Source organism: Canis lupus, chromosome 12 (assembly GCF_048164855.1).
Source record: "Canis lupus baileyi chromosome 12, mCanLup2.hap1, whole genome shotgun sequence".
NCBI classification, from domain to species: domain Eukaryota; kingdom Metazoa; phylum Chordata; class Mammalia; order Carnivora; family Canidae; genus Canis; species Canis lupus.
Genome location: NC_132849.1, coordinates 33,743,737 through 33,765,348, shown reverse-complemented (window position 1 = coordinate 33,765,348; position 21,612 = coordinate 33,743,737). Strand labels below are relative to the sequence as shown.

Below are 21,612 nucleotides of genomic sequence, written 5' to 3'. Positions count from 1 at the left end.
CAGTGTTTAAAAGCTACATGCCCACCAGGTGTTAGGCAATAATTCCAAGAGTCTACTTTCTACCTGTCTTAAATTTTTAATTTCAGCATATTAATTTTAGGATATTGGCAAAACAGTAAAGATTTAAAACCTCTTTCCTATCAGTTGTTTAAACAATATTTAGTCTTAAGGAAATTGCTGGTCACTTACTCAGAGATCTAGGAGTTGGGATCTAGGTAGAAATTTGAACTCACAAAGCAAAACCACATTGAATGAAAAAAATCTTTTTGAATTTTTAGTTTATTTTCTGATACGGTAAAATGCTTAGGGAAGAGGCACATGTTCAGAAAGAAAACCAGAACCTGAACGACATCCCTGTCTTTCTCTTGGCCTTTCTCTCCAGAGACTTCGGCTGGTGGCGGAAGGTGTTAGGCCTGGTCTCAATGATAGGTGCTCTAGTAAGGCTTTCTTGTAAAGTGGGCTGGGATGCAGGTGACTGCATAAGGATGGAGAACATGACATGAGTTCTGTAAATGAGATTATCTAGGTACATGCTGCTCTCTGTGCCTCTTTTCCTTCTGGAGAAATAAAGTTCCTGATCTGTATCAGCTGGGCTAGAGGGTATTAAGGAATGGGGAACACAGCCTCTGACAGGAGACTAGAAGGGGTGAGTGTGAGAAACTTGAATCAGGAACCAAGGGGATCCTTGGATGACCTTAAGGTGAGTGTGGGAAACTTGAATCAGGAACCAAGGGGATCCTTGGATGAACCAAGGTTCATCCTCCCAGGCCAAAGGTAGGGAATCTGGTGAGATGTTTTTAAGGGGATAGTGTTTTTATGCACAACTCACCCTGTATTTCAAACTGCTGCCTCAGACTTATTTGAGCAATGCTAATCTTTCAGTTTAGTAAAGCGTATTGGGCTTGACTTGCAAACACATAACTCAAACAGCAAAAGATAAAATGGTCTATGCAGCAAAATTTTGAAAATCATCTTAATATGTCATCTTGTTGATTGGTTAGATCTTTCTCAACAAACTTTGATTTTAATGATCAAAAATTTGAAAAGACAAAAACCCCTGCTTTCTTCCTATATAGTAGACATGCTAATGAGAAGATAAGTGACCAATAAGTAGATCAAAGGTTGAAGCTTAAGCAAACATAGAATGGGATGATTGTCAGTCTGATAAATTGAAAATTACATCTTCACTTATTAATAAGCAATGTTCGTTTATTTATTTATTTGGATAGTATTTACCAAGTACCTTCTATGGGGCAGACACTGTTTTAGGTGCTGGGGATACAAGATAGAAAATAAACTTCAAACCAAAACATACCCACTTCCATGGGGTTTATGTTTCAACTTCAAAGTTTTTCTGAAACCAAGTAAACCAAGTAAAGCACCTTAAAAAACGCAGAATCGGTATTTGTCATATTCATCATATTATTCTATGATATTGGCATTTTTTAGGATAGAATTTGGTTCCCAGGTGTTTGAGTTTCATCTCTTAGTATCTGCCAGAGCTTGTCGTTGGTTTTGAGGAAGAGCCTAGGGAAGACAGGCTTGGGTGCCTGCCATCGGTAAAAAGATGGCAGGTCAAGTTTCTTTTAATGGTGCGTCTGGAGGCATCAGGAGGGTCCCAGGATTCCTCTGTAATGTTCAAACTCAGTCTTGCTGTCATTAGGGATTTTTTTTGTATGAAGTTGTATTTCAGGTACATGATCTGGCAGGTGAACTATCCAATCAGCATAGCAAAAAGCTGAGCAATACTCTGACTCAAGTATGTTTGGAATAAGATTTTGCAACAAATTTGAATATTTCCATAGTTTTATGGTTTTATTACATCAATCACCAAAAATTTATTAAAATAAACAAATATAACTAAACCAGTACAAAGAAAGGTCTTGGTGTCCACCTACTCTCACTTTGAAAGGTAGAAAAAAGAAAATAAAAGAATAATTTTTATAGCACTTTAACTTTTGAACTGAGGTACCTGCTGACGTCTTCTGTTTCTTCCTTCAGTATGTGCTTTTCTTTTAATATGGTCCTCGTGAAAAGAATCAAAGTAGGGACTCTCCAGGAGTTGGGCACAGGTTAATCTGTCATCAGGATTCATCTTCAGACACTCCTTTGGAAGAAAATAAAGTATTAAAAGAAGAGCCTTTTTTGTTACTGTGCCCCAAAACTGAATAACTTGTTAGAGCAAATAAGAGTTTAGAAAATCTTCAGGTTTGCAAATGATCAAGTACTTGAAACTTGTTAATATATGGAATTGCTTTTCCTTTTGCCATTTCAAAGTCTTGAGGGTAAAATTGACCATTCAGTGTCTCTGGAAGGGAGCTACAAGTAGGTCAGGTGATTCTACCAATGACATCTCTTCATTACTTGTCAAAGTAAATAGTTTGTGGGACACTTCAAGTGTGATCCTGTGTGTGATCTCGGCTGCACCAGCATTACGTGGGAACTTCTTATAAATGCAGTTCTTGGGACGCCTGGGTGGCTCAGTGGTTAAGCATCTGGCTTCTGGCTCAGGGCGTGATCCTGGAGACTGGGATCGAGTCCCACATCGGGCTCCCTGCATGGAGCCTGCTTCTCCCTCTGCCTGTGTCTCTGCCTCTCTCTCTCTCTTTGGGTGTCGCTCATAATAAATAAATAAAATCTTTAAAAATAAATAAATAAATAAATAAATAAATAAATAAATAAATAAATAAATGCAGTTCTTGCTCAGGCCAAAGCACCGGGGGTGGGGCCCAGCAATCTGCATTTGATAAGCCCTCTGGGTGATTCTGATACTGCTCAAGTTTGAGAACCACTAGTTTAGAGAGATGGGTAAAGTATGAGTGTTCATAATGAAACCAGTCTAAAACCTGGATAATTGACATATATATTTATATAAGAAAAGCTAGAGGCAAAAAGGAAAAGATAACATCATGACCCTTATATTAGAGGCTACTGGAAGCCTCTAGCTTTGCCTTCAGGAGAGGGGAAGACTCTGGCAGCAGTGGGGTCAGTGGAGTCCTGTCACAAAGATTTTCTTCAAGAAGCCCTGGTACTCTTTGGCCAGAGAATGGGGCTTTTCCCATGAAGAAACACAGATTATGATTCTTAAGGAATTAGAGCAGCCTTTGAACACCCAGGCACTGGAGACCTGAAATTTCTTGCCTCATGACCATAAATAGAGAAGTAAAACTTATCAACATAACAGACTTAGTTTTGAGGCATATGAGTGTCCAGATAATTACATTGACTCAGGCTGCCCCAGCCTGGGCTGCCCTGTGGTATGCGTTCCTCCTTAACCCCAGCTGACCTCAGGTCTCTGAGATCCTTACAAATGCTGCCACCCCTACAGTCTCACCTGCCCTTCAGAGCCGTGTCTGATTGGACCCGGTTTTAAGAAACAACTCTGCTCAGTCAGCATAATTAGATTCACCTGTCCTTCCACAGCCACTACCTGCTCCAAGCAGATCCCCCACCCTCACCACAAGTTAATGATTTGTGCCATAATTAAGTCTAACTGCTACCGGGGGTCTGTCTCCTCAAATTCTAACACTGTCAGGACTATAACCAGCACAAAAAGACTGATATTCAAAGATTCTGAATATAAACTGTAGTAGTCTATTTCTTCATCACGTTGCTCTGGCTTTTGCCTCCATCATTCCACGTAAGTGATTCCTGCCATTCATACCTATGACTTCCAGATTTATAAATCCAATAGGGAGATCATGTTCTCATCTCCACAGTATTAGACACTATTGACCACATCCTCCTTTCTCGAAACTCCCTTTGGCTTCCTGATGCCTCCCTTTCCTTTTTACCTCGTGACCACTCCTCAAACCAACCTTTGTTAACTTACCTCCTTCTCCACTGTGGGTGGATAGAACTCTTCCAGGCACATTCCTAGGCTCTTTCTGTCTCTCTGTTTCTAGCTAATCTCACTGATGCTTAATGGCTTCAATTATTAAGGTTTATCAGAGACTTCCACATGTATATTTCTGGTCCAGACCTCTCCTTTGAGCTCCAGACCCACATATGCAGTAGTCTACTTAACACTTCTGATTGGTCTCAAGGGCACTGTTATAGATTGACTTGTGTCCCACCACCCCCAACTATGGTGAAGTCCTAACTCCCAGTATCTCATCATGCGACCTTATTTGGAATTAGGGTCTTTACAAATGTAAAGGGTTAAGATGAGATCATAAAGCTCTGCCATAGATTGGCTACTGCATGCCACCACTAACTTTGGCTGTCACTGGCTGGCACTTCACCCATTTGAGCATTTTATTGCATAGATGGTAGTCTATTCCCATGGGACAACTTTCTGTTACAGTAGCTAGTATTTATTTGTTGTTAAAGATATTACTCAGCTATTAGAAATGACAAATACCCACCATTTGCTTCAACGTGGATGGAACTGGAGGGTATTATGCTGAGTGGAGTAAGTCAGTCGGAGAAGGACAAACATTATATGTTCTCATTCATTTGGGGAATATAAATAATAGTGAAAGGGAATATAAGGGAAGGGAGAAGAAATGTGTGGGAAATATCAGAAAGGGAGACAGAACGTAAAGACTGCTAACTCTGGGAAATGAACTAGGGGTGGTAGAAGGGGAGGAGGGCGGGGGGTGGGAGTGAATGGGTGACGGCACTGGGGGTTATTCTGTATGTTAGTAAATTGAACACCAATAAAAAATAAATTAAAAAAAAAAGATATCTCAATTGCAATTAGTTTAAGAAAGTCTTCCTTCATTTAGCCTGGGGCAGGAGTATAGCAGACAGGGTGTGGCCCATGGAACAGCACAATCTTTGATGCACTTAGAGAATCCTTAGGTCTCAGATCAGATGTTACAGATATAAATCAAATAGCTGAGTGAAAAAACTAGCTTCATCCAGAAGTGGGCAGGCAAACATGGCACTTCACCTTTGGAGCTGAAGACAGGGAGTTTGTCCTATATCTTGGAGTATTTTTTTAAAAGGTTTTATTTACTTATTCATGAGAGACACACAGAAAGAGGCAGAGACTTAGGCAGAGGGAGAAGCAGGCTCCCCGTGGGGAGCCTAATGTGGGACTCAATCCTAGGACCCCGGGATCACACCCTGAGCCAAAGGCAAATGCTCAATCACTGAGCCACCCACGTGTCCCCCTTGGAGTTTTTCTGCCCTGGAGTTGCCTTCTAGGAAGTTTTTTTCCTCTGGTTAGAGGAGTAACCAGCAGAAGGCCGGACCTACACCTGAGAATGGGTTGGGTTTGTAGTACTGGACAGATACCTCTCCACAGGAGGTCTTGCTAAATACCTATTTAGCAAGGTGGGTCATAACAATCTGTCCAGAACAAGGTTAGGAAGTTGGACTTCTAGGACAGGGCCTTCAGAGTGCTGGATTAAGGCAAGTCAGAGCAGGGAGAGAGAGAGAAGGCAGCTGAGAGCCAGTGAAGCATTGGTAAGGGCAGTCTGAGGGCACAGAGATGCCAGGCTTTCAGGAGGACTCAAACCAAAGGAATCCAGCACCCTGGATAGCACCTTGGCAGTGACCACCACTAGAACAATGGCTAGTCTATCCAATTGACTCTAGGTCATCCAGGTGGCTCTGCCTTCTAGATCAGATGATTTCTGAGCTAGGCTGTGTATCATAATCACCTAGGGGGATGTTTAAAGATGCAAATTCCAAGGTCCTATACAGAGAGATTATGCTTCTGTAACTCTGAGGTTAGATACTGGAAAGTATATTTTTAAAAAGCTCGTTCTGATGAGTAGTCATTCTGATGAATAGTATGGAAACCACTGCTATAGATAGAACTTAATTGGTTGCTAAAGATAGATACCTTTACTGATATCTCCATCCATATCCCACTAAGAGCTTTCAGTATCCATGGTGGATATAAGAGTCACATCTTCTTGCATGGGTCAGTTGGTCAAGCATGAATGGCAGCCTAATCATAGGTGAATTTCTTCTGCTTTATATTAGAATTTTTAAAAATATTTTATTTATTTATTTATTCACGAGAGACACAGAGATATAGGCAGAGGGAGAAACAGGTTCCCTGCAGGGAGCCTGACAAGGGACTGGACCCAAGGATCCTGGGATCATGACTCAAGCTGAAGGCAGACACTCAACCACTGAGCCACCCAGGTGCCCCTGCTTTATATTAGAATTTGTCCTTTGTTTGACTATTTCTTTTGGGCCTAGTAAAAGAACTCTATCTAGCATCTTCATGTCTCTGAGTTTGCCTGGTCTATTAATTTTTTAAAAAATGATTTTAAATTTCATTTAACCCAATGTATCTAAAACATTATATTGTCAATCCCTCCCAGAGTTACCAGCTTCAATTATTACAATTTGTAGTCAATAATGGTTATAATTGATTCTTAAGTACCTTCATGAAATTCAAAGACATGGGGTGAGCATCTGAGAACTTTTCTTCAAGAGTTTCCTAGAAAACAAAATAAAGAATTTCAATGTTACATAACAACAAAGTTATGTTTATTTTGAATATATTAGAAGTAAGTGCACTCTGGAGAAAGACCTCCCCTAGGAGACTAGATAATTCCTTTTAGGGACTTTCTTAAAGTCCATTTTTATATAATTTTACACTATAGTACAAAGGTTAAAAGACAAAAGCTGGAATTATTTATTTCACATTGTCTTGCAATTGATGCTTGGTAAATGTGAACTCCAAATTTCCCTGAAATCCTACAACAGTACTTTAATAGCTGTGCCAGGTCTACTTATAGGGAATGCTTTGAGCATTAATGAAAATGTGTTGAGCTACATGTGTATGAGCACTATAGAAAGCAACAGAATGATAAACACAAAATTCAGAATAGTAGGGAAGGAAGAGAATGGAATTAAGGGAGGAGCACATAGGGAAGGGGAAGCTTCAAAGATTTCAAAGATAATAGTAATAGTCTCCTTTATGGTTTTTAGTTTTTTAACTTTTTTTTTTTTTTTTTTTTTAGGTTGGCTCCACACCTAGTGTGAATTCACAACCCTGAGATCAAGACCTAAGCCGAGATCAAAAGTCAGACACTCAACCAACTGAGCCACTGAGGTGCACAGGTAATAGTCTCCTTTAACTAGGCAGCAAGTATTGTGAATTTGTATTCCATTCTTTAAACTAAACTGTTACGTAAATGTTCTTTTGTAATTCAACTTCTAACCTTGTTAATTCAATTTTAATCTTTTGTTGTATTTATTAAAACCTTTAACAAATATAGGGGCACCTGAGTGGTGCAGTAGGTTAAGTGGCTGACTCTTGGTTTTGGCTCAGGTCATGCTCTTAGGGTCCTCAGATCCAGCCCTGGGTGGGGATCCACACTCAGCATGTAAGTCACTCAGCCTGCAAGTAGGCTAAAGTTTCTCTCTCCCTCTCTCTCTATTCCCTCCCCCACCCCCACTCACTCATTTGTGCCTTCCAGCTTTCAAATGAATAAATCAATCTTTTTTTTAAAAAAAGCGTTAACAAATATAAAAAAAGAAATCTAGTATATATCAAAGTATCATATGAAATATCAAATTTAAAATAAACAGGGTGTCTGGAGATGGTTGGGATCATTTGAACCTCAGATTGTTCACATGGCTATGAACCATAATATGGCTTTACAGACTTTCCCCATCCCTGCACCACTCTTGTGCCAACACAGCCTAAATGTGGGCAAACATCTCTTCTAACAGTCCTTTCAATCTATAGGCAGAATTTAGACCACATGGAGCTTTAAAAGTCATAGCCCATGCTTAGCTAACACAGACAGGAAATCAATGTCTAGAGAGAGTAAGAGTGTCAAGTAGTCACTGACACATGCCCAAAGAAAGGCAAAGAACACAGCAAGAGTGTAACCGTGATTAATGTGGTTTAGAGTTTTGGTTTGGATACAATGAGGATCATTTTGTAGAATGACTTTCCACATGAAAATATCTGTTGTGAAGAAATGGTTTTTATGGACTTGGGCTTTGTTTTACAAGCTGAAAAAATAGAGAATGCATGTTATCAAAATAAAGAAGACTATACAGTAAGTACCATTTAACAGTAGACAATTATTTTAGGGAAAGGTACTGGGTGTTTTGACTAAAAGGATCAAGGTATTTATGTAAGGTACTAAATAAACTTTCATTCCAAATTTAATATTAAGTTAATCTTTGACTAGATAGGGCAAAGAGACTTTTAAAGCATTCTCTGGGTTAATTTATATCATTTTAATACAACTTCTTTGATCTGTGTGTCAGTGTGCCAGAAGGAAAACAGGAGCCAAAAGTTCAGATATTTTTAAAAATACCCCTTTAAAGAAAGCTGCAACACAAATAATAAAACATCCAAAATTGAGCAGTTTACCATGTCTTCTGGCTCAGGAATACTGATGCCATGGAAAAACTGGTTACTTTTGAAGATAGATTGATGTCTTGGGATTAGTTTTCCTGTAAAATACAAACCATGCAACTCATGATAAATTTAATAAAAATAAAATGTTTAAATGGTTAACTTCTGAGGTCCAGATATATAAGAATACTAAACCTGATTATTCCTTCCAGATTTGGAAGGAATGAGTCGCTGCAAAAACATGCCTCCTCAGGGAAGGTCAGTTCTCCCATGCAACTCTTTTAGTCATATGTGGCTCGGTCTGCCATGCAGCTCTCACCAAAAGAGTAGGTATGAAAACCATATTGAGGGCTTTACACACATGATCTCATAACTGTCTCATAGTAGTTGCTATTTTTAATTTGGAAAATGAGGCTCAGAAGCTTAATAACCTGTTTAAAGTCACATGGTCATTAAGAGACAGATGCAGGACTCACACTCAGGTCTGTCTAATGTCTGCTAAATGTAAATTTGCACAGTCCTTTTAGAAATAAACCAAACAATATATACTTAAGGCATGGCTTGTGGTGATACTCTACCCTACATTTTTCATGCTGTGAGTTCTCCAGAAGAATGTGTTGGAACCAAACAGGGACGTTCATAAGACCAAACAGCAGTGTGGTTCCATTGCCTAGCAGCCACGCTGCCAGGATAGCCTATGGGAAGGAATTAATAAATACCTATTTTGTGTGTGGATGTATTGCTTTCCTTGAGTCCCTGCTGTTTGGTGTAAAGCTATAGCTAACCTTCTGGTTACATCCTCTGCCAACTGCCACAGATGCTGACACATGGTGAAAACTTATGAAAAAGGCCCCTTGAATCCCATTCCTGCTTTGTATGTAACTGTTGTATGACTTCATGGAAGCTCCCTGAGCCTCAGTTTCCTCATTTGTAACACAGACACAACTAAAAATGTTATGTCCTTAATGGGTTTTTTCTTGTATGTCCTTAAGACTGAAGAGACGTGTGTGAAAGTAATACGTAAATTCTAAAGTGCTATACAAAGGAACAGAGTTGAGTTGCAACAGAGACTGCAGAGCGTACAAAACCTAAAATATTTATCATCGAGCGCTTTATAGAAAAGTCTGACCCTTGCTCTAGAGTTGGGGGGAAATCTCTTTTACAGTGGGCAGAAATAACATTTGATCAAATATCTCTTAGAGTCAGCTCTATGCAGATGACTCCTATTTTAGCCTGATACAGAAAGTAAGTATATAGCTTATTCCATGGCTAATTGACTTGACTTGGAAAGGTACCTGAGAGCTCCTCACTGAGAGGAGATATGGCTCTGCATTGAGAAAATGGTTGGACTTTGGCTACAGCCCAGAACAAGCAACTGAGCAGCACTTTGGAGAAGCAAGAAAGCTCTCGTTCATTACAGTGACGTCCTCTTCTATCACTGTAACAATTTAGCAACTCTGTAAGCCATAAAATGCAACTCATACCCAGTGTTCTGATGATCAGATAAAGCTGGTCCACATCTGATTTTCCAGGCCAGAGTGGCTGGCCTGTCTGAAGCTCTGCAAAAACGCAGCCAATAGCCCATATGTCTACTGAAGAACCATACTGTGTGTCTCCCACAAGAAGTTCAGGAGCTCGGTACCATCGGGTAGCGACATAGTCCGTGTAGGCGTCTCCTGGAACTGCAAATGCGTCAGTCAGATCAGGTGGGTCACATTCCTTTACCATGTGAATGACTCTGGGAGCTGGTCTGGCATTCAGGCAGGCTTCAGTGACTCTGAGGCCACAATACTCCTAACAGTTGAGGCAGTGAAGCACTAACTGTGTAAATACTTCCACTGTGTGCTCAGGTAGGAAAGTCAATTCCCAAGGGTCTTTCAGCTTAGCATCTATATCATCCTACATTTGGGGTGGGGGCAGGAGTGAGGGTTCCTGTAGTGTAACCTCAAGTTGAAACCAGCTTCCAAGTGTATCATGAAGCTACCTGCGTCTGGTCCTATCAGGATACTGATTCTGGGCGCAACCACCTCGTGGTGAATTGTTGCTAATGCGTGTTTTTGCTTGCCCGACAATTCTAGATTCAGGGAGAAATAATGCTTTGTTCCCTTGCCCTTTGATTCCCCACTGTCTGGGATGACTTCCTCTTTTCTTTTCTTTCTCTTCTTTCTTTTCCTTCCTTCCTTCCTCCCTCTTTCTTTTTACTTTCTTTTCTTTCTTTTCTTTCTTTCTTTCTTTCTTTCTTTCTTTCTTTCTTTCTTTCTTTCTTTCTTTCTTTCTTTCTCTCTCTCTCTCTCTCTCTTTCTTTCTTTCTAGATTTTATCTATTTATTTGTGTGTGTGTGAGAGAGAGAGAGAACAAGTGAGAGCATGAGCCAGGGGCAGGAAGAGGGAGAAACAGGCACCCTGATGGGCAGGGAGCCTGCCCTGGGGCTCAATCTCAGGACTCTGAGATCATGACCTGAGTCCCCTGGGCGCCCCCACTTCCTTTTCCTTAGCACTGTCTCTGAAGCCTCTCCTCAACTTTTGGTTTACTATTCTAGTTGCACCAACCCCATGTGGGGTTTTCATGACCTCTCTGGGGCACAGTAATGTCTCCCTCCAGGGAACCATCTGCACCCTTGCTTTGGTACTTCACTGTGAGCCATCTAGTTTTATTCTTTTGTTTCTTGTACTTCAGATTATAAGTGCATGAAGAATAGAAATGCATCTTGTAATTCTTTTCCTCTAGGAGGCAAAGCACATGAATGCGACATGCAATAAATTTGAGTGGAGTGGAGCAGAGCTGTAGTGCAAACCAAGGTACTGGCTAAAAGGTAGACGTGAGCCTTTCTTCTTTGAAATAATCACAGTGTCACATTTAGCATCTATCTGTTCCATTTCTAAAGTAAGAGTTTATCTCATTTCATAATCATCTGAATTGGATGAGCAAGTGAAAAATTGCTACTTACTCAGAATTCGTGCAAACCCAAAGTCACAGATCTTGATTATCCCTTGCTTAGTTATTAGAATATTTTCAGGTTTTACATCTCTGTGAATACACTGTAAGATAATATTTGATTATTTCTCAGCGTCATCAAAGTGACAAAGCATAATAAACATTATTAGTTTAAATGATAAACACAGCTTATGAGATCAAAACAAATATGCTTTTCCTTCATTTTTCTAAAAGAACTTTAATTGGCAGGTTTTCACTTGTAAACCTTATCACACCAAAAGGAAAAAAAAATCAAAATGCTGCTATGGAGGTGAAGAAATAAAACTATAATTGTTGGATAAGAAAACTTTTTTTTCTTTGAGAAGGCAATGCCACACAATTATTTCTTTTTTCTTTTCTCTTTTTAAATATTTATTTATTTATCCAGAGAGAGAGAGAGAGAGAGTCAGAGACACAGGCAGAGGAAGAAGCAGGCTCCATGCAGGAAGCCTGACGTGGGACTCGATCCCAGGTCTCCAGGATCACACCCCGGGCTGCAGGCGGCGCTAAACTGCTGTGCCACTGGGGCTGCCCCACACAATTATTTCTTCCACATTTTACTGGGCTCTACTTAAACTGTAAGAGGTAAAACCCTAGATGAGATTAGACTCAATCTACCTCTGGTAAGAACTGTTGCCCAAAAATCACAATTCAGTTAAGTAAGTATTGCAGATTTGGGAAACTGGAAAATACATGTGAATGATAGAAAACATTTCTTAGGGGGATCCCTGGGTGGCTCAGTGGTTGAGTGTCTGTCTTCGGCTCAGGGCATGATCCTAGAGTCCTGGGATTGAGTCCCACATCAGGCTCCCTGCATGGAGCCTGCTTCTCCCTCTGCCTATGTCCCTATGTCTCTGTCTCTGTCTCTCTCCCCGTGTCTCTCATGAATAAATAAATAAAATCTTTAAAAAAAAAAGAAAACATTTCTTAAAAATTGGCTTATATAAAAAATTTGGCTTATAATTAGAGCGACCATATTATTTACTGACCAAATTGGGATGTGTAAAAGGATCTCTGTTAGTAATCAATGCCAGGACAACAGGAACAAACCACAAGGGTCCTGGGTAAGTTGGGAGCTATGGTCACCTACTTCTCTGGCATCAGGGGATGAGGACCACTTCCACTCCCTCAGCAGGGAGCTAACCTGGAGGGATTAGCAGCTCTCCTGAGAGATGACCACACAGTGCTGTCTGCTGGGCTCCCTCCTAGGAGAGCAGGACACCATGAGGCATTCTCACATCACAGAGGCTCCTGCTATTTCTCTCTAGGTAGAGACCTGACAGTTTGCTGCATCACTGAAATGACCCTGAGTGGAGCATGGGCTCCTCGTTGGACATGCGAGGACCAGGCTGAGGTGAGGATGAAGGCTGAGTGAACCTCCCTCTTCCTTCTTCTAGAAATGGCTGCTCCATGTTCTCAGAGGTTCTCTGAGAACACAGCTCAGGCCCTATTCCTCAGAACTTTATCTTTCCAGTCCTTTCTCCCAAACAAGCAAACAAAATTGATGTTGTTCTTCTACAGATCAGCCCTCATATTGAGCTCTGTCCTTTTCAAAGTACTTGCACATGAATCATTTCATTCCTGCCACAATCTTGTGAATGCAAGACTCCACTGACAGGGTCCCTGGAGGAAGTGTCACAGTAATTTGCTCCTTTTGCCTCATTCCTCTCCTATGCTACTGGTCCCTTTATAAATTCCTGCTACATTGACAATTCTGAAATAATTTTTCTTTGCTTCTATTGGAGCTATCTGGGAAGAGAAAAAGCTGAATCCAAAATCATTTGAGGTCACAAAAATGGCAGTGGTAGTAGAAGTTTGTTCCTACTTAGTCTCAATTATTGTCAACTGTCTCACGATTTGTATGACCAAAAGAAGAAAACTCTAGCCCTCTTTAATGTCCTAAGGCCTTAGATATTAATTTTTTAAGGATACATTGCTATAATATATACCAACATAGTTTTGAGATCCTATCTTTTAAGCAACACAGTTATGAAACTTGGATTAACACTGAGTTCTCTTCACAATAGTTGGTGATTTACTAGGAATAGATTGTGTCCCTCAAAAGAGTTTGCATCAAATCCTACAATTTTTGGACTATGTGTGGCATTATCAAGCAGATGGACTTACACTGACACTTGTTTTTTGGCCTATTTAAATATGATTTTTGGATCTAATGCAAATCCATGCAAAATTTTTAGTAATTTATTTTCCAACCAAAAAATACAAAGGCAAATGAAGTATTGATGTTTCCCAAAGAAACAGAAAAAAAAATATATGGGTGTAGGTGCAGTAAGAGAAGCAACAAAATAATGAGGAATAGGATACTGAATAAAGAAAAAGAGTAAGAATCTCTGGAACAGTAAGAAGTCAAGCAAGGAGAATGGAAGCCGCTGAGTGAGTCACAGAATATTCACTTTCTCGGTTGCAAAGCCACACTCAGTGCTAACTCGGTAGTACTTCTTGCAATCAGCTTACTTTCCACCAAAGAACAAGAAACCTGCAAGTCACCGTGACAGAAGCAGTTCTTTTTAATAACCTGGGTTGCATACACAGTTTTAGAAAACATTGCTCATGTTGGGTTATTGTGGTTAATGTATAATCTCATTTTAACTGGCTCACAAGCCAACAAGAAAAGATATCCACGACTCTCAACTTTAAGAAACTCCAGAACTTTCACAAATTGCTTCTCATACAACCTGATCAAATAATAGTTTTCTTTCTTTCTTTTTAAATGTTTTATTTTTAAAGGAATCTTTACACTCAAAATGGCGCTCAAACTCATGATCCCAAGATCAAGAGTTCCTGGCTCTACCAACTGAGCCAGCAAGGTGTTCCTAAATAATAGTCTTGTTATCTGAGGTCATCCTCTTTGAGCTTCACAGATGGATACTAATACAGCAGTGAGGAAAAGGACCTCCTTCTTGACAGCCAGAACATAAATATGAAGAAGATGATGATGGATGTTGCAGCCCAATACACACACATCTTTGAAGTCACTGTAGTTTTGGCATTTTGAGATAAAGTTCTTTTTGTCTAATATATCAAGTATATAAAAATCCATGAGTTCATAATGATACTAAATGGGTCACTTTAGTTAACTCATTCTAGCAATATTATTGGGTGAGAAAGAACAAAATGAGTAGGTATTTTCTTAAGTCCAGTGCTTCTCAAAATTTAATGTGCACGTGAATCTCCTAGAGATCTTATTAAAATGCAAATTCTGGTTCAGTAGATCTAGGGTGGGCCTGAGGATCCTGCATTTCTAATGAGCTCCCAGGTGGTCTCTGTTAACTACACTTTGAGTAATAAGATCTTAATTCCTTACTACTTTAACCTTCCTTGTCTTAGTTCGGATCACCACTCTGGAGATAATAAGTAGTCCTGGTTCCCATAGGTTGAAAGTTGTGAATTTTCAGCAACACCATTGGGTTAGATTGCCTTATCTGTTCTTTGAGAGTATCATGAGGGTTCCTTTAAAAATAAGGGGGGGAGGGTAAAGGTTTTAGATGTAGTATTGTAACAGTTTATACATGACCTAAATTTTTTCCTTTGCATGCATTTTAGTAATAGATAAAATAAGAAGATACACAAAGGCTTACCATAGCATAAGAAAATGAGATAACCAGAGTTCAGAAGTAATTCCCATGTTGGAGGAGGGAAGTGTGTCTGAAAAATTATCTTTTTTTTTTAAAAGATTTATTTATTTATTCATAAGAGAGAGAGAGAGAGAGAGAGAGAGGCAGAGACACAGGCAGAGGAAGGTACAGGCGCCATGCAGGGAGCCCGACAAAATTATCCATTTGTAATAGAGGTCATGGATTATCAATTGGAGGTTTTAAAACTTAAGATACAGAACATTTCTGAGCAGAGAAATGATGGTAGTTGCACTGAGCTATAATAATGTTTGGTCTGCTGGAAATTATAAGTCACAATTAGGTAGGTAAGCTGATTGATTCATTCATTCATCTAGTTATTCAACAAATATTTATTGAGTGAGCACCTTTTATATAAGAAGACCATGCCAGATGTTGAAGAGATACAAAGATAAATCAGCCTCGATATTGCATTCAAGTTTATAAACTAGTACACAGGAAAGTGTCTGATAATAGAGATAAAGGACAAACACTATGATAAACAGAATTTTCAAAAATAATTTTAACTACCCATAACACTCCTACAAGAACCTTAGGTAAACTTTAACACTTCTTTTTTTTTTTTTTTTAAACTTTAACACTTCTGATAGCATGATGGAAAGCAACAGAGATGTGGTTTTAATTCAGCATCATCTTTAGTAAGTATTTGAAAGCATTTGCATCATGAAAACCAGACTTATGTATCTTGTGAACAGTATTTCTCTGTATTTTTTATTTTTATTTTTTTTAAGTAGGCTCCATGGCCAGCATGGAGCCCAATGTGGGGCTTGACTTCACAACCCTGAGATCAAGATCTGAGCTGATATCAAGAGTCAGGCGTTAAGGGGATCCCTGGGTAGCTCAGTGGTTTAGCCCCTGCCTTCGGCCCAGGGCATGATCCTGGAGTCCTGGGATTGAGTCCCACATTGGGCTCCCTGCATGGAGCCTGCTTCTCCCTCTGCCTGTGTCTCTGCCTCCCTCTCTTTCTCTCTCTCTCTCTGTCTCTCATGAATAAATAAATAAAATCTTAAAAAAAAAAAAAGTCAGGCGCTAAACTGAATGAGTTGCCCATGTATCCTAACAAAATACTTTATTTAAAATATAAGCTTTTGATTGATCCTAACAAACTCTTCATTGACTTTCTTAAAACTAAAGGAAGCTTCCCCTAAGTATTGAAATTTATTTCCATGATTCTGCATTCTTTTCCAGCAATCCTAGACTATGTTAGACATTCCACTGGCATCAACATTGACCGTATGGTAGTCTGTATCCTTGCTCAGGCACTGCCTCTGTCTAGGTACCAACTCAAAAGGTCTAGAGTTATTGTTTAAAAACTATCATTATATTAAAAGTCTCTCGAAGACAACTTAAAGAAGTTCCCACTGGTCCAAGATGGGACAATTTGAATGTTAGAGAGAATGACAATTGCAAAGGATTGAAACACATCGGTGATATAAGATCCATAAGTTTGTAATGATGCCTATAGTCCCCTAAAATCTTCATTGTTCACTCTTGGAGGTTGCTAAGATACCAACTTATCACTGTTTGTGTTAGCAAATAAAGGAATAATCACATCTTTATCTTATTGTATTTTACTGTAGCCAGAGTCCTTGAGGGTTGGTTCTTCTCCATATAATTCGAATTAATAAATGCAGATGAAATAATAGATTTTGAAAATCGCCATCTTTTAACCCTAATGAAATACTAGATATAGGCAATAAACAACAATGGATGCTAAAGCCATCAAGTAAAAAGGCTGACCAGGAAATTAATAATGGAGAGGATCAAACTAATAGCTCGAGTCCACTAATCTATTTTAAGATTATCAAAAGTGGAACAAGCTGGCATATGCCTTGTGATGTTAACACAAGACATGTACATGTACAGCATTACATATGAAATATTCTTGTTTGAAAAACTGAACCTGAAATTATCAAGTCTCTAGACACAATACCAATTTACTAGAAATACAGGGAAAGAACAAGTTAAATGACACAGGAAGCAATCAGCCGCAAGGATCTCTGGAACACAGGAGTATTCCAAGTGTATTTCTTGGACCTGCAGCTTCAGTATTAACTGGGCAAAGGTTAGAAATGCAAATTCTTGGGGCCCTACCCTGGACCTCTGGAATCAGAAACTCTGAAGGGGCGGGGGCAGCAAACTCTATCTTAATGAGACCTTCATGGCAGATGATGCATCCTCAGGTTTGAGAACTATGGATCTAGAAAACTAACAATAAAAATAAAAAAAAAAAATGATAGAGGAAGGGGGCCTGTTAGAGAACAAAGGACTCAGAAAACATTAAGACCAAAATCAAATCAAGTGCCATGGGGAGTTACACCACTGCTATCCTGCAAACTTATTTAACCCACTTTAAAAATGATCACAGGAGGGATCCCTGGGTGGCGCAGCGGTTTAGCGCCTGCCTTTGGCCCAGGGCGCGATCCTGGAGATCCGGGATCGAATCCCACGTCGGGCTCCCGGTGCATGGAGCCTGCTTCTCCCTCTGCCTCTCTCTCTCTCTCTCTCTCTCTCTCTCTGTGTGACTATCATAAATAAAACAAAAAAAAAATGATCACAGGAATCTCCAATAGGATGGCAAAAGGAACATTAAATTTACACAAGCTTTTAATTCATAAGGATTTACTAATTTGGTTCTCATGGAAATTGGGGAGAAAAAAAAAAGGCCACAGATTGCATTCCCTATATTCTGTGACTGTCTTCCTTTCCCTCCATCCTTAGCTCTTTAAAGCGATCCCTGAGCTATTTAGAAGAAAAGAAGAAATTAACAAATATATTGGAAAATGTTACTTACGTTATGTTTATGACAGAAATTAAGAGCTTGAAGTGTTTGCCATAATACACTTTTGATCACTCCATCAGCAACTCTAGGGGAAAGAAAATGAAAATGGAAATGAAAACTCCTAAGATAGAGTCAGGCGTGGGTGCTGGGAACAGAAATGGAGTGGGTAGGGCTTGCCATGGCCAACAAACACGGTGCAAAGGGTGTGCTGGAGATATTTTATTTGAATGTGTTAATGAAAATTGCTTTACTATGTTTTCATTATAGATAATTTTCTCTTGCGATTTGAAAATTTTAGATCTGTAGAAATGATATATGCTTATCACAAAAATCAAACTGTATTGAAACATAAAGGAATAGAAAGTACTGACTCAAAACTTGCTACCCCAAACTAATTGCTGTAACGTACAGTGGCTGTCTCTTCAGGTACCTGTATCTCTCCCTCTGTCTCTCTGCATTTTTAACTTTAATTTTCTGAGAGAGAGAGAGAGAGAATAAGAGTGAGTGAGTGTGGGGGGAAGGAATAAAGGGAGAGAAAAAATCTTAAGCATGCTCCATGCCCAGCACAGAGCCCAACGTGGGGCCTGATCTCACGACCCTGAGATCATGACCTGAGCCAAAATCAAGAGTCAGACACTTAACCAACTGAGCCCCACAGGTGCTCCTTTAATTTTAAATAAATGCATTCATATGGCTCAAAATTTAAAGAGTATAAAAGTATATCCACGAAGAAAAGTCTTCCATACCTGGGTAGTCCAACATTTCAATCTCTGCAACCTCCCCCACCTCTTTCAGAAACCTTTTATGCATAGGGGTATAAACACTAATGCGTCTACATCTATTTCGTGGTCTCATTATATGGATGTGTCATAATTTACTTACTTAGTTCCCACTGGTGAGCAATTAGGTTGACTCAGTTTTATTCCTAGAAACATTTCAATGAATATCCATAATCATTCATCTTATTACAGTTGTGCAATTATCTTTTTAGGGTGAGTTCCAGAAATGGGATTTCCAGAACCAATGGAGGGCACATTTTACATTTTGATCCTGCAGGTATGACCTTCAGGTAATCTGAAATGACCTTCAGGTAATCTGAAACCTGGTTTTGCAGGAAGGAAGGCATACTTGAAGACTGGCTTCCAGCAGTTTGGTGGTAAACACATTCAAGTAGGTGCTGTAGTTGTGTAACAGTTTCTCATACCTGGTAAGCATGCAGGTACGCAGCCAGGGCCAGCCAGGGAGCACACACGTCCCCTGAGAAGGGGAGGCTGGGTGCTTCTTGTCCCTGCAGAATCCTGGAAGTACTGGAAGGTATTTTCCCCTGCAGAACTGGGGATCTGGGCAACTTACATTCTGCCTGGGAGTAGTCTACTTTGTCTAACCATCTCTATAAATTATAGCCATTACATTCCCTTTAACTTTCTGTTAGTATCTTTCCATTCATCACTGTCCCATGATGTGCCTTCAGTTACAGACTGCCAAGCTACCTTGTCTAAAAAAGGTTATGCCCATTTACACGCCCACCAAACATCTGTGCATTAAAGTCCCTGTTTCCTCATTGTCTTGCCAACATCTGGTTTTGCCGATGTCATGTTTGCCAAACTGTGGTTAAAATAAAAAGATAGCTCATTTTGGTTTTCTTTTGCATTTCACTATTGGTGACTTTTGTTTTCACATGTTTATTGGACATTACGTTTCTTCTTTTGTGTACATCCTGCTCATGGCCTTTGTGTCTTTTTTGGCTATTTGTTTACTTATTTAAAAACTGATTCAGGGGATCCCTGGGTGGCTCAGCGGTTTGGCGCCTGCCTTTGGCCCAGGGCGCGATCCTGGAGACCCAGGATCGAATCCCACATCGGGCTCCCGGTGCATGGAGCCTGCTTCTCCCTCTGCCTGTGTCTCTGCCTCTCTCTCTCTCTCTATCATAAATAAATAAAAATTAAAAAAAAAAAGATCCTAACGCTAAAAAATAAAATAAAGTAAAAAAATAAAAAAAATAAAAACTGATTCATGAAGACTTGATGATATATATATACCGGATTCTGCATATATGCTGCAATATCCATGTGTTGTTTGTTTTTCAACCCTGTTCATGGGGATGAGGCTGCTGTTTACAGGTTTGAAAATCTGAAACACAAGATGTCTTTTGAAGATTTTTTTTTAAAGATTTTATTTATTTATTCCTGAGAGACACAAGAGAGAAGCAGAGACATAGACAGAGGAAGAAGCAGGCTCTTCACAGGGAGCCCGATGTGGGACTCAATTCCTGGACCAGGATCATGCCCTGAGCCAAAGGCAGACGCTCAACTGCTGAGCCACCCAGGTGTCCCTGAAGAACTTTTTAATTAAAATATTTTAAATTAGATGTGTTTGGAATATCTAATATTCCAAATATCCCCATCACTTGGCCTTAATGTTTTATCACATTTGGAAATTTAAATCATATGTTTAGATCAGTTTTTAAAAACTAAACTCATCCTGTAGGTGTAGCTGGTCTTACAGAGGAGTGGGATGGCCTATGTATGACATAGGCATGGCATTAGCTAGAAGACCTCACCAGGAGGAGCTGCAGTACATGCTGAGAAACAGCAACAAGTACATGGAGGTATTTTTCGCAGGGCAGTTTTCTGATTTCAGGTCACAATTATGGCGGCACGTTCTTGATATCCATGGTCTGGTGGCAGCCCTTTGACTCCAGTTCTTCTGATTATTAAATATTACTAATTTTGAAAGCCCCTAGTTCTCAGTATTAAATCCCTTTCCACTGCAAGTATATAGGGCCATTTCTATTTCCTGTCTCTTATAAAAACAATCAAGCAATGTCGTCTCCAGCCTGGTTCTAGGCAAAGAGGGGAGAAAGATCAGGTTATGTCAAAATTCAGAGACAAAAAGAATAGTACAGCCATTTTGAACACTATGAGGCAAGGTTCAAATCCCAGCTGTGCTGTTTCCAAGTTTTATAACTCTGGGCAAGTTACTTGTGCCTGCAGTTTTCCTCATGTGTAAAAATGGAACAATGCCCCATGAGTTTATTGAGAAGACTATTCCTGGGCATCCGGGTGGCTCAGTCGGTTACATATCTGCCTTCGGCTCAGGTCATGATCCCAGACTCCTGGGATCAAACCCCAGGGGGGAATCTGCTTCTCCCTTTCCCTGCTGCTCTCTCTGCTTGTGCTCTCTCTGTCTAATAAATAAAATCTGAAGAGGAAGAGGAGGAGGAAGAGGAAGGAGAGGAAGGAGAAGACGATGATGATGACTATCCTCTAAGAGTCTGGGTTTTTATCTCTCCATAGGTTTAGGAAATGAGGGTCTGGGATCAGGTGAGACCAGAGATAGGACTGAGACCCTGTACAAAGACAAGAAGAACTCCAAGAGAATAGCAGTAAGAAAGAACAGGGAGTACAGGAGAAACAGTTAGGAAGCCAGGGTGGTCAAAGCATGGGTGAAGAAGTTGGTGAGGTTGGCAGGAGCCAAAGCACAGAGGGCCTTACAGATCTGGGTAAGTAGTTTGAATTTTATTCTAAGTCTAAGGGAAAGCCATTGAAAGGACTCAAGGTGGCAAGTGGCATAACATGGAGAATGGATTTCTGGGGTCAGAGTGGATACAGGAAGGTTGATTAGGTGGCAAATTTAATGATGCAGGTGAGATCTGGTGATTTGATTAGAGTGGTGGTGGTAGAGAGAAGGGAAATGGATTTCAGTCCTTGTGAGGGACTGTTAAGAGAAACATGCAGCCCAATTCATGTAGAAATGTAATGCTGGGCGGGATGTACGGACTGCAGGTCCGGGGGATCAAGTCCTGGAATTTGGAGATAGGGGCAAGTGTTCAAAGGCTGGTAGAACCAAGGTTTCTAGTGTTAATAACATGGAATCCAGCATGAACGAATGCCATAGGAAAGTCCTGGGTTCTTGCT

General features: G+C 40.0%; 1 protein-coding gene and 1 long non-coding RNA gene across 15 annotated transcripts in view; one reads left to right on the top strand and one right to left on the bottom strand.

Moving 5' to 3' along the window:
* Positions 1-15,556, top strand: part of LOC140601486 (uncharacterized) — a 66,197-nt gene extending 50,641 nt beyond the window's left edge. For 2 of the 3 annotated variants that reach the window (XR_012004497.1, XR_012004498.1), the window contains exons 2-5: positions 6,933-7,032; positions 11,015-11,085; positions 12,529-12,614; positions 15,504-15,556. This is a non-coding gene — a long non-coding RNA (uncharacterized lncRNA). Of the gene's footprint in view, positions 1-6,932; positions 7,033-9,704; positions 9,994-11,014; positions 11,086-12,528; positions 12,615-15,503 lie in introns of those variants that run through there. The other variant, XR_012004496.1, reaches the window with a different exon arrangement.
* The window catches only part of CDKL4 (cyclin dependent kinase like 4), an 82,587-nt gene that overhangs the window by 28,765 nt on the left and 32,210 nt on the right, over positions 1-21,612 (bottom strand). For 11 of the 12 annotated variants that reach the window (XM_072770449.1, XM_072770454.1, XM_072770451.1 and 8 more), the window contains 6 exons: positions 17,708-17,780; positions 11,235-11,325; positions 9,772-9,969; positions 8,303-8,385; positions 6,350-6,406; positions 1,973-2,107 (listed from right to left, as the gene is read on the bottom strand). In XM_072770449.1, the coding sequence (XP_072626550.1) occupies positions 1,973-2,107; positions 6,350-6,406; positions 8,303-8,385; positions 9,772-9,969; positions 11,235-11,325; positions 17,708-17,780 (637 nt within the window). Of the gene's footprint in view, positions 1-261; positions 476-1,972; positions 2,108-6,349; positions 6,407-8,302; positions 8,386-9,771; positions 9,970-11,234; positions 11,326-17,707; positions 17,781-21,612 lie in introns of those variants that run through there. The other variant, XM_072770452.1, reaches the window with a different exon arrangement.